This window comes from Choloepus didactylus, chromosome 1 (genome assembly GCF_015220235.1).
Source record: "Choloepus didactylus isolate mChoDid1 chromosome 1, mChoDid1.pri, whole genome shotgun sequence".
NCBI lineage: Eukaryota > Metazoa > Chordata > Mammalia > Pilosa > Megalonychidae > Choloepus > Choloepus didactylus.
Genome location: NC_051307.1, coordinates 63,650,622 through 63,664,021, shown reverse-complemented (window position 1 = coordinate 63,664,021; position 13,400 = coordinate 63,650,622). Strand labels below are relative to the sequence as shown.

The following is a 13,400-nucleotide window of genomic DNA, read 5'->3' as shown; positions in this document are numbered from 1 at the left end:
AAATGAGCCTAACCATGGCAGTGAGGGATTGAAAATGCAGACTTGACCAAAGGGGGAAAAAAGAAAGGTAACAAGCTGAGATTACAGTAGCTGAGAGATCCCAAATTGAGCTTAGAGGCTACCCCGAAGGTTTCTCTTATGCAAGCTCCAGCTAGACATCCCAAATAGCCACAGTATGCCATGTCCTTACTAAAAGTAGTCTCCAAATACCTAGGTCCCTACCTGAGATTCTACAAAAGATTCAATCACTAAGTTTTGTCTCTCAGAAACTTAAATCCACCAGAGTGTTCCTATGCTAGGCAAGTCAAAAAACCCAGAGGCAACAGCCTCTTTAAGAGCAGATGCAGACCCCTTCCCCGTATTGTCACTATCACCTTTCAATAAGTACAAGTTAGGGTGCTCACGTCCTAGACACCCCTGAAGATGGAGCAAAAGTTTGTCAGAGGAAGGGGTAGTAACAAACAAAATTTAACAAAGGTTTATGAAGACTCAAACTTTATATATATATTAGATGCTATGGTGTTGGAATAGCTGGAAGGAGGTAAATGACATGGCAGAACTGTACCCTATAACATCCTTTGAAATTTGCTCTATAGCTACTCGTTGAATTGTGCTTTGAAAGTCTTCACCTTTCTGTACATACCCTATATTGCATAATAAGGAAAGAACTGAAACTGTGGCACTATAACCGTAACAATTTTTGAAATTACCTATATAATTGCTTGTTGAGCTGTACGTCGAAAGTTAACACCTTTCTGTATGTATGCTATATTTTACAATAATGGAAATAGGTGAAGTTGTGGAACTGTGACCCATGACATTCTTAGAAGTTTGTTCTCTAACTACTTATTAAATTGTACTTCAAATTTATCATTGTTATGTATATATGTTAAAGTTCACAATAAAAAATGCATTTTAAAAAAAGAAACAATGAAGCTCTATAACTAAGCAATTAGCAACTATTCTCAGTAAAACTTATTAGATATTTTGTACGATTTTCCATAGTCTATTTAACTTCAAAATAGGACTGGGGCACCTAAGCATATTGAGACAGATTTCTAAAACACCTAAGACAGGATGTTTTCTGGATTTGAAAAAATATTTTTAAATTCATGAAGGCTCACAGTCTATCAGTTAAGCTGTCAACTTCATTTTCAAAATTCTTATAATTTTTTTGTGATTATAAAAAAATGAAAGATTGTAATAGTTCAAAAAGACCACCTAGAATGAGAATATATGTAATTACTCTGAACTTAAATGCAGAGTACAGAAAATCTACACAGAATACACAATTACAAAATTTTTAGAAAAGTTAATTTTGTGACTTAAAGTGGTCAGATTCTAACATATACTATCGTTTTCTTAAATTAAAAATATATAAGCTGTATTTTGGAAATCAATAAAAGCCAAAGGACTGCTATGTAAACATTTTAAATATTATTTCTGTTAAACAAGATATTGTTCAAACCTCTGAGGCTGTTAGCAGTATTAAACAAAAGCAAATGATAAAATGGACTCAGAAATCTTCACTAAAAGTATTCTTAAGATCCAAAAACATAAAAAACAATAATAGCCTGTGGTTATTATTCTCCCTTTCCCCCAATATTTCCACATTTACTTATTCAAAAAGTCCCATAGTGACCTACTCCCCTTCAAAAAGTCACCTCTCTCCTTGCCTTTATAGTTCAACTCCCTGAAAATATTAGTTTCGTCTCATCTCCACTTATTCTCTCCTCACTCACTTCAAAATCTTTATCACTCTACTAAAACTGCTTCCATCTTTCTCAGTCGTCATCCTTTTTACATTACTCTGCAAAGTTTGACTCTCAAAACACTTTGCTTCAGTGTCCAGTAACTCTCCTCTACCTCTCTTACCCGTTCTCTGAATTCTTTCCTTCCATGCCATCAGTATTCTTTTATTCAAACCTTCAGTAAATACGTATACAAAACCTACTATCATGCTAGCCATTGTTTGAGGCACTAGGCATATGGCAGTGAAGAAAAAAGTCCACAATCTCACGCAGCTTACATTGTAGCTAGGTATTCCAACGTTCCAGCCCAAGTCCTATTAAATAAACCCTGTTGACCAGAGGTGGGAGTGGCTTTTCTGGGGTGCATTTCATCCAGATTTATTTGGAAAGTAACCATACTGTGATCATAGGTTATACCATGACAGCCCAGCCTGCCCATGTATATATCAAACCCAGATAAAAGTTTCTGACTATTTAAAACTCTAAAATAACTAGCTAACTAGTTTTAAGCGCCAGGAAATTGTGTGACTGAGTAAGCAGCAGCAGGCTGGACTGTCGGGTTGTGGTTTCACGGCCTACTTTGTACCACCACATTTCTGACTGTTTCTTAATGCCCAGGTCATAAGACGTCAGCACCAAAGCTTTGTCTGAACTTCTCTGGCTGCTGCTGTTAGCATGCTGGTTACAAATTACTATGAGGTCAAAACTCCTTAATTAGTTTCTGAATATTTTGTGTGACATTTGGTAAAAATAGAAATAGGACAACTTTGTTAGAGATTCATCTGTAAAATAAATATGGATGGAGCTCAACGACAATATGTACCATGCAACGTATTATTTTTAAATACCAAGTCACCAAAATTTTCTAAACATTTCAACCAACAGTATGATGGCACATTCAGAAATAACCTTCACACCTTATAGACAGTGAGAGTACAATTTGATAATTGTGTATCTTGATGTTATCTGAATTTGTGTCAGAATCAGAAATGCTTGTTACAAGCATTTTAACAAGTTATAAAGTTGTAAATCAAGGGGGAAATAGCCCCATTCCACAAGCTTAGAAAATCAGTAAAACTTTGTATTAGGGTCAGATCCACAAAAGCAGCTTTGGTAGAGTCCCTTATCAAATAATGTAATCCTCTCCAGAATTTGTATTTTAACCAGGATCTTGTGCCAAGAAAAGAAGATGCTAAATCTAGTCTCTTCGCTTGACAAGCCAAACAACGTGCTAGGTACAGTACTTCAGCACTGCACAGTAGGCAAAGGAGAGACAGAAGACAGACGTTGCTCTATAAACTATTAAAATTAACTACTAATGGAACAGTTACTTTAGACCTTCTCATACTTATCTTTGATGCATAATCCATGTAGACCAAATTGCTCTGTTTTGCTAAGAAAAAACTCAAGATTTGTTGTCTAAGTAAAAAAAAAAAGCACAACAAAAAACGTTTCTCGTATGTAAATATTTCACATGTGTAATGTTGCAACGCACTTGCTACAAGACTTTTAACTACGGAAATTGAATATTTTTTCTACTAATGAGCATAAACATCAGAGTGCTCTACATCCTTACTTATTCTATGCTTTCTCAAAATAAAAAGTCCCTAACACAACGTTCCTTTCCATACATATGAGGTGACTTTCTAGCACTTTTATTACACAAAGAAATGCATCTTTTTATCTTCTTTCTCCAACAAATTAGTATTTTATCCAGTAACGAAGCAATTTTCCTCTGCCTAAGAGAAAGTACAGGATGAAAATGTAAAGTCAGAGAAATGTTACCTCTTTCTATGACAAATTTCTACTTTATCCAAAGTGTAATAAGAAAAGAAATATCAGCAATATTCCTTTTCTAGAAACCATCGTTTTGGAAAATAAAGGAAAAACTACTGAAAATGAAGTGAACACTTTGCAACATTTGGGCAATTCTTTACAAGAGTACTTTACCAGTGGGATCTTAGTTTGGTAAATAAATACTGAATTTATTTTTTTAACCTGGTTTCCAGTCAACAACAATGATTTACATGATGATCTCATTTACTTTCAAGTTGGTGGTTAAATCTAAATGGAATTTGCAAAATAAAGCTCAAGAATTTCTGGTATTCAACTACATATGATATATACAGATACATCTTTTATGTGTCACTTTTATACCTCAAAACAAAGACTAGGAACTCTTTAAAGGGTAAAATACATGAGAGTTGTTTTAAAAGCTAGTTTCTGATTTCTCCAACATTAATAATGAAAGCAACAGAAAAATTACTGAGCTGATAAACTTACCAAAACCATGTAACTGATTATATGTTATTATTACAAATCAAAATAAACTGTAATTGTAGTTTACTAGATATTATAGACACATACAGTGTAATAAAATCATACCACCTGTTTTATATTCAAATATATAAATATATGATATAACTTATATAAATACATCTAGTTTAATATATATTAATTTAGATAATAAATCAATTATATAGATATATATATATTATCTAGGTGATGCATGTAATCACAATATATCTTCGGGTTAAAAATGAATGTATTTTTAGGTTTTAGTGTATTGGAATAGCCAGAAGGAAATACCTGAAACTGTCAAACTGCAACCCAGTAGCCTTGATTCTTGAAGACAACTGCATAACTATGTAGCTTATATGGTATAAGCCTGTGGCTCACACTCCCTTTATCCTGTGTATGGAAAGATGAGTAGAAAAATGGGGACAAAAACTAAATGAAAAATAGGGTGGATGGGCGGGATGGAATGATTTAAGTGTTCTTTTTTACTTTTATTTTTTATTCTTATTTTTATTCTCTTTGAAGTAAGGAAAATTTCAAAAATTTACTGTGGTGATGAATGCACAACTATATGATGGTACTGTGAACAGCTGATTTTACACCATGGATGACTGTATGGTATGTGAATATATCTCAATAAAACTGAATTTTAAAAAATGAATCTATTTAAATAATCTTTTACAAGGGATACAAGAGCATATTCTGAAAACAAAAGGGGTAAAAGCTATAGTATATAATGCTCTGTATCATATCTGACCATATTATTCATGAATTGTCCCTTCCTGTGGGACACAAGAGAGACAATGTGGTACAAAGCTTATACATATCCTTATACCCTAGTAAGTGCCACAGATAACAAACACACACATAAGTTCAACAGTGCACATCTCTGAAAATTATGTCTTTGAAAGCACACAGATGATTGAGTATAGATGTCTATTAAAGTATATGTGAAATAAATAATGTATATTCAATAGACCTTGGAAAGAGCACAGGGCTTATTAGAGTAAGGAGAATGAGTTGAAGTCCCAGATCTTCCACTGAGTTTGTCACCTGATCACTCTAAGTGTGCCCTCTCATCTCTAATGAGCGAATAACAATAATTCATAACCTCCCTTTCTCAAAGTTCTATTATAAGATCCAAATGAAATGGCATTTATAAGTATTATATAAAGAGTAAAGCTCTTTGCAAACATATTTTCTTATATCTCCTTGCTAAAATTATTAAATATTACCATAACAGCGAGTTTTCTGTACCAACTTTTACCAAGGAAAAACAGCATATACTACAGCATTCCTAAGAAAAACAGCATATACTACAGCATTCCTACGAAAATATGAAGTAGTAATGTCAGCTTACGGATAAGAAAAAGCTCCTTTAACCTTCAAGAAAAAGGATGAAGACTTGAAATAAATGATTTAATTAGTCATCATTTTTTTAGCTTGGGTCAGAAGGTCAGACACACCCTTAAGAACAAGTATACATTAAATTTCAGGAAATAGTCTTTCCTTTAATTGACTCTTAGTGCTCTATCATTTCTACAAGAAACAACTTGATTTTTGAACTTAACAGAAGGGATTGGTTTGCTTTCCATTTGTAATTCTCAACATCTAAACAAGCACTTCTAGTACTGTCCCTTTTTGAGTTGTATAATTCTATTCTAATCTTCTAGAGCATGTAATTACCAAAAACATTAATATTTAGATATCCTCAGAAGATACATTTACATTTTATTCCTAGAGATAAAGTGATGAAAAAAATTAAAGCGTACAACCAAGGCATAACAATGCACAGTTCTGGTTTTGAATGTTTTTTTCCTCTCTTAAAGACTATATAGCAGTCTGAATATATATATATATATATATATATATATATATATATAGTCAATGTTTGCTGAATAAACTATTAATGCTTTGCTAAACTCTATTTTGTTTTTTTATACATGATGAAGGCACTGTCTTTGGTTTATATCAAGTAGAATCCACATTTCAGCATTATACAGCACAAATGATTTGCCAAACATATTTTATCAATTCTGTTTAGAAAACACCTACTCATACATTGCTGTATGTTGCAATACAATTAACTAGGTGCTCCAGAATTACTGAGATTGCCTCAATAAATTTAGAAATGAGCTTATCCCCTCTCTGCAGTGAGTATAAATAAATGAAAATGAATTAATTGAAATATATTTCTTTAGAGTATAAAAAGTCCAGTTACCAACTCTAACCTGTGGATATTAAAACATCTACAAGAAACAAAATTCTAGAAGTGAATTATTATTATTCAAGAATTACCTCTAGAAACTGTAAGATTTGAATTATAATAAAGACACTGACATAAATAGTATAAACGAAAATCTTGACTTCTAATCTTTGCTTGCCTTCTAATTTTAGCTTACAAAATCTAACAGCTGTCACTTAATAACACCTAATTTAGTACAATAAAGTTAATTTTCTCTTCATTTTTTAAGGCAATATCAGTTTTTCCCAATCCCACAAACTGTCCTTATTCTTAAATAATGGGCTCCTTTCTTTCATATTAAATGTATTTTTTTGTTGATTATATCATCCTGAAATTGCAATCACCTACTTAAGTGACACTTCAAATCTTGCTTCATATTTTAACGCTTTGAGATTATGAAACAGGAAGCACTGAGAGTGCTATTTACAAAGTGCACAAAATTTTGAAAAAGAATCTATTTTTTTCAAAACAATTCCTATTCACATCTCGAATTAACAACAGAAGTCCCTTTATGGAACTGATATTTCTAAAATTTTAAGAAAAACTTCACAACAATTTTAAGAAGAGTTTAGAAATAAATTAAAACCATGAAGAAAAAGTTAATATTGTGTGAAGATTTTTAACAAAACAAGCTCAGAATACCTACAGTTGTATCAGTAAAGTCTATGCCAAAAAAAAAAATTGTTTGAAATTATGCCTTCAGATATTTAGAAATTACTTTAAGTAAGAAAGCCTCTGAAATCCAAGAATGATTTCTTCATAATCAGGAGTAATTACCAATCTTTGAACTTTAATAATTTTAACATTATTTGATTTTACAAAATCAGATTCTCATAACACATTAATTTTTAATTTAAGTTTAAATAATTTCAAACCACCAATGAGCATTTTTACAAGGATTTTACCAAATTCTTTGAGCTTATGTAGCTGGAATCCTGGAAAGCTTGAGAACTGAGGTTTCTGTTCACCCTGACTTTCCATAAAGAGTAAGCATTATACCAGGAGACAAATTACACAGCTCACAAAAATGCTGGAGTCAAATTTATATGAAATGACAGCTTGGTATGCTATTGCTTATATTGGAGTTGGGAAGCTATGACAGGGACGAGGTAAAATTGATTCAATTTTGAATGTGTGTGAACAAGTGTTATGGGAGTTAAGAGGAGGAGAAATCATTTACCCCTGGAGTCACTGGGGAATGCTTTATGGAAGCAGTGATGTCTGCATTAGGCTTGAAGAATGAGTAAGATTTAGACCAGCGCTGTCCAACAGAAATATTATGCGAGGCATGTGTGTAAGTAAATATTTTCTAATAGCCACATTAAAAACTGAAAGAAACAAATGAAATCAATTTTAATAATCTATTTCATTTAATCTATCAAAATTATTATTTCAACATTGACTGTATGTTAATGAAAGCTACCAGTTGGAGTCTTACTTTTTTTTTTTAACAAGTTAAAGGGACCTTTTTAAAATCAGTGACCTAGAGATTGCAAAAATTTTCAGAAAATTACCTAACTGGTTATAATACGAAGCTTAGAGCAAATTATATTGTCATCTGGCTGTTATCAGCTGATCCACTGAAGGCCATGAGGGGAGAGGTAGCTAGAGTTAAGGTGTCTTTAGGAAGTACTTAGGTTGGGAGTACTGTCATGTGTCTGGTTTACTAAGGCAAAGGACATGGTGTGAATGGTTGCTAGAAGTGGCATTTATAAAAGAACAATCCCTTTTCAGGCATTAAAGTTGATGTCTACAAATGTTCTGTATTATTTTAGGTAAACATGCACCAGTGAGCTACATACATATGATATGATGAACAAGCAACTCTAAAACTAATACATTTGGTCACTACATTTAGATCAGCTATAATAATTCCACAAACTTCTAAAAAGTTTCCATTTTTTAAAATGGTGTTGTCATTAACAGAGTATTGTGAAGATCAACGATTTCAAAGTAGCAGCCTATCCAAAAGATTAACGACACTGGAGGACTCAAGTCTACCGAAAATTTGTCGGAGGTCCTCCCCACAACTCCAATTACAAATCAGTTAAGTATGCAAAGGCTTGGGAGCAGCAAGAGCAATGTCCCACATCACATCCAAAACTGAAAATCGAGCCGTGAGAAAAGCAGTAGTTAGGAAAAAGACTTATGAACGATACGAATGGTGGAAACAAGGAACGGGCAACGAGAGATAAAAACCAGAATTAAAAAAAAAAATACCACAACTATGTGAGAGGGATTCTCCCTGGGTGTACTTTTCAACCTTTGAACCCTCAGGCAAAGGTCGAGGTGGTAATTTCAAATGGTCTTTTCTTCAAATGGTATTCCAGTGCCTGATTTGTAGCCAACAAACTTCCTTTCTAACCCAGCCTACTGCAGGTCCCCGGGCCAGAGACCTCCGCCCCAACCCAGCCCTTAAGCCACCCTCCCCAACACGTTTTTTAGACCGGTGGACCAAGCGAGGGGACCAGACGAAGGCCCGGCATCCAGACTACACTCCTCTCCCTCGGCTAACCGGCCCCAGCCCTTAGAGCAGGACTAGGGAGGCAGAGGGGGCGGGGCAGGGTGCCGGACTTCGCTGAGGACTGGTCTTCTCTTTCCATGCCGGCGCTTGCCGTGCGTCCGGAACAGACAGGGTGGCGAGAAAAAAAAGAACAGAGGGGCAGTGGGAATCAGTCCCGGCTTTCACTCACCAGCTGTCGCCGCTCGACATTGGCAGTGGCAAGACCTCTTCTCCTTCCGCCATTGCTGTTGACGTCCACGTCACTTTGCCGAAAAGTGGACTCGGCGCCGGTACCGACTCTGAGACGGGTGTCGTAAAAGATTCTCGGAAGTCCTGGACTGAACTAGGAGGAAAGAAAGACTGAGAAGAAAGGGACGGGAAGAAAGCTACGTCACAACGTCCCGAGGGCGAAAAGAAGCGTCGGACGCTTGGGGGAGGAGACTTGGTGGAGGTAGCTGTCTCTCCAACACTACGTGTCCCAGCATGCCACAGGACCCCGGGCCAGGCGGAGTGGGCGGGGCTTGGTGGCCAAGCCCCTGCCCTCGATGTGCTTTTCTCGAGAGTCCTTAAGGGTGTGTCCGTCGCGTCGCTTCTTGGCGTCAGCTTGGCGTTTTCATTCCAATTCGGCATCGAACTTACCAAATTCAGAATTGAGAGCCTTGACTGATGGAGAGAGGAGGGAAGGTGGGAACTCACACAGGGAAGGTGGAGGTGGAAGAAGGGCCCACATTTCATTTATTTTACTACACACTTATTTGCTATAGCATCTATTTACTATAACCTCTGGGTTTGAGGAAAGAGTGGGATGTTAGGAAAAGGCAGGCCCACTCCTGTCCAAATTCAGAATTCTAGAACTCTTGTAGTTCCAGACAGGAAGAGCTGCCACATTCTTTCTCTTCTCATCCCACCCACCTTCATCCCACATGGTTGGACCTAGGCCACCACGTCCAAGCTCAATCCACACCACCACCGCCAAAGCTCCTGCCCCTGTGGTTCCCCTTGACCATATCTGGGCCTAGGGGTGGGCATACCCTCAGAAGGATGCACCTGGGGAAAAGTTTTTGCAGGCCCCAGGAACAGGAGAAATGAAGGACAACTACATGTAACAATATAAATCTGAAAAACATGAATTAAATGAACAAAACAGACTGCAGATACATATATAAAATATGGTGCCATTTATATTTCATGTTAAAAATAGTCAAGCCAGTGTATTGCTTAGGAATAGATGCAGATTTTTTTTTTAAATACAAGGGAATGATATAAGAAAAATCAGCATTGCAGTTTCATTAACCAAAAACCTGTTTACTCTCTTCTCCAAAGGGCAATACCACAGAGCTATGTGTTATTGTACTTACTTCCAAGCCCCAATCTCTGCTTGATGATCAGTCCTTCTATGAGGAAAATTTCTTTAAACATAGAAAGAGGGTTTAGTTGCTGAGTTTCAAAAAAAAAATAGAAGACTTGAATCCAGGTTGAAGTACCAACCTAATATTCAGGACCTCAGCTGGGTCCATTCAATTGTTGCCAGTAGATTTTTAGAAGTTTTTCTAAAATGGTTTTATAAAACTATTAAACAAGGCAGTGACATGACTAGCAGCTATTCACTGGTTAAGGTGATTCTTGTCTTCAATTGTAATTCATTTTGAATGTAATTAAATCAGTATACTGTTACATAGTCTATGTGGTAAAATAATAATAATAATAATAATAATAGCCCATTAAAAAATATCACGTGATGTTTTCCAAGCAGTTCTTCATTCTGTAAAAGAAAAGTCAAAACTTCTGCCTTCCGTTCTCTGTAATAGGGTTGGGGTCAGTTTCATTGGTATGCAACCTATACAACAGCACAAGACCCCATTCTTGGAACAGCCCTTCACTTGGTTTAATGCTCTCCTGTTGCCATTTGTAATTCTCAATAATTTTGGAACAAGAAGCCCTGCATTCTCATTTTACACTAGGCGTCCAGAAATTATATAGCTGGCTGCGGTCTATTAAATTATATACCCCATTTTAGACATGTTCTGGGTCTTGACCCCTATTCCTGTGAGTGTGAACCCATTGTAAGTAGGATCTCTTGAAGATAGTAGTTAAGATGTAACTGAACTGAATGAGGGCCGACCTTAATCCAGATTACTGGAGTCTTTTACAGACAAAAGAAATTCAGACATAATCAGAGAAAGCCACAGGGAGGAGCTGGAAGCTTAAAGTCAGTAGAACCTGGAAGAGAAAGGGGAGGACATTGCCATGTGCTGTGAAGCAGAGATATAAAGCCAAGGAACCTCAAAGATCACTGATAAGCTAGCATTGGAACATACCAACCACAGGAGGAAGCAAGCCTTCCAGCCTCTGAAACCATGAGCCTATAAATTCCCATTATTTAAGCCAAACCATTGTGTGGTATTTGTCATAGCAGCCCAGAAGACTAACACCAGTTCTGGATAGGGCCAACAAGATACTGACATATAACCCACTGGGGACAAGATTTCAATTGAAATTGATTAGTGATGACATCTTCTGAAGTATTTGTATCATATGTTCTTTATTCATCAACCTCTTTTTTGTTCTGCTAAGTATTCACTCTGAGTCATGAAATTCACCGTAATAATGTCCTCTCTCCTCCAGTGATAATTCTAAGAAACTGACTGTTAGCTTAAGTCCTTGAAACTTAGTATATCTTTGATTTCTCTTTCTTGACTAGGTTCCACTGGTTCAGTCTCTGATGGTATTGGCTTGGGTTTGAGTTGTTGATATCCAGGTGGCTGAGTTACCATAGATCTCCGTGGTAGTTAAATCTTCTGCCCATAAGGCCATTCTCCTCTTTCTCTTGCTCTGTATAAAGGTCATTCGCATTTTCCCACATCTTGTTTCATCTTCTGAAAGGACAAGCACCACACTGGGTTGCCGATACCAAGATTGTTGAGTTAGTGCAGATCCCCCTGGTTGGTGAGTCCTCTGATAAGCCCTTTCTTTTGCGCTGAATCTGGTTTGTCTACATTTTTCCCCTGACATGCCTCACTTCCTGAGATGATGAGGATCACGCTATGCCTACAAAATATTTTCTAGCTGGCTGAAAATTTTTATGGGTGTAACTTTCTGAGTTTTTTTGTGCTTTAAAAATTCTCAAGGTCCTGTCATTTATCTGGACTGTTGTGTATTTAAAAAAAATATGAGCATGGGATTACAAGTAGAATTTGTTCAATTCAAGGAGTAGAATTCAAGAGCTAGAGAAGATTTTGTGATGAAATCATCTGCCTTTATTTTCTCACATTACTCCACTCTCCTAATTGTAAGAAAATTTTACCAATGATACTAGGTCCTCTCTCTGCTTTTATATTCTTTATATCCCTTCTTGAGCAGAGGGAGTTGGAATCTTTTTTCATAGACTTGGTGATGTGCTAAGGTAATGGTGATAGTGGTGATCATCTGGACCGATGCACAATGCAGATACTTTCAAGATGTGTCTCCAAGAAAGGGAAATACCATCACCACATCATCCACATGGGGTGAGTCTTCTACCTGCTTGTGTACATCTAATGGTAGTTCCTACATCCAAATGGGAGGGTTGGGTATTATTCTGTATTATCCTTTATAAAATCAAATTGTACTTTTATAAAGCAAAAATTAAAGTGTTTTGGCTTTGAATGAAACTATAAAAAAACAAATGTTTTCCATTTATCATTTGATCTTCTGTGCCATAGGATTATGCTAATTACTTAGTGTATAAATATGTAATTTGTATTGTGTTATATGTCCTTAATTCATATTATGCCTACAACACATAGTAGATTCTCAATAAATATTTGTTAAATGAACTAAGAGACTGTTTTTAAGTATTTTTGAATGGATGAATTAATTCACTTATGGAGAAATGGCTGGGTAGATCAGGGGACAGGTAGGGATTATAAATTTACCTGTGTCATCATGATTATTATGTTAATCTAGTAGAGTTTATTTTTCATTGTAATATTATTATAGCATTTTTTTAAAAGAGGGGCGGGGAGAGAGAGAGAGAGGTGATCATAGGTCTTGATCTCTTATTCCGTATCCTGTCTTTGGTGTATTCTTTTCTCAGGTAAAGATTATCTGAGTTATCTATGGCATAACAAATTGCCTCAAAACTTGGTGTTCTGGTTTGCTAATGCTGCCTTTTTGCAAAACACCAGAAATGGATTGGCTTTTATAAAGGGGGGTTTATTTGGTTACACAGTTATAGTCTTAAGGCCACAAAGTGTCCTTAACACATCAACAATCAGGTACCTTCACTGGAGGATGGCCATTGGCATCCAGAAAACTCCTGTTAGCTGGGAAGGCATGTGACTGATGTCTGCTCCAGAGTTCTGGTTTCAAAATGGCTTTCTCCCAGGACATTCCTCTCTAGGCTGCAGCTTCTCTCCAAAATGTCACTCTCAGTTGCTCTTGGGGCGTTTGTCCTCTCTTAGCTTCTCTGGAGCAAAAGTCTGCTTTCAAAGGCCATCTCCAAAATGTCTCTATAAACTGCAGCTCCTCTCAGCTCCCGTGGGTTCCTCAAGGTGTCCCTCTTAGCTGTAGCAAGCTTGCTCTTTCTGTCTGAGCTTATATAGTGCTCTAGTAAACTAATCAA

The 13,400-nt window shown here is 36.2% G+C and overlaps 1 protein-coding gene across 3 annotated transcripts in view; it reads right to left on the bottom strand.

The window, feature by feature from the left end:
* Window positions 1–9,215, bottom strand: part of TBC1D23 (TBC1 domain family member 23) — a 100,578-nt gene extending 91,363 nt beyond the window's left edge. For 2 of the 3 annotated variants that reach the window (XM_037834471.1, XM_037834453.1), the window contains exon 1: window positions 8,988–9,214. Coding sequence is in view for 2 of the 3 variants with exons in the window: in XM_037834453.1 (XP_037690381.1) it covers window positions 8,988–9,040 (53 nt within the window). In the remaining variant the exon portion in view is untranslated. Of the gene's footprint in view, window positions 1–8,987 lie in introns of all 3 variants that reach the window. The other variant, XM_037834461.1, reaches the window with a different exon arrangement.
* Window positions 9,216–13,400: the final 4,185 nt, after the last annotated feature.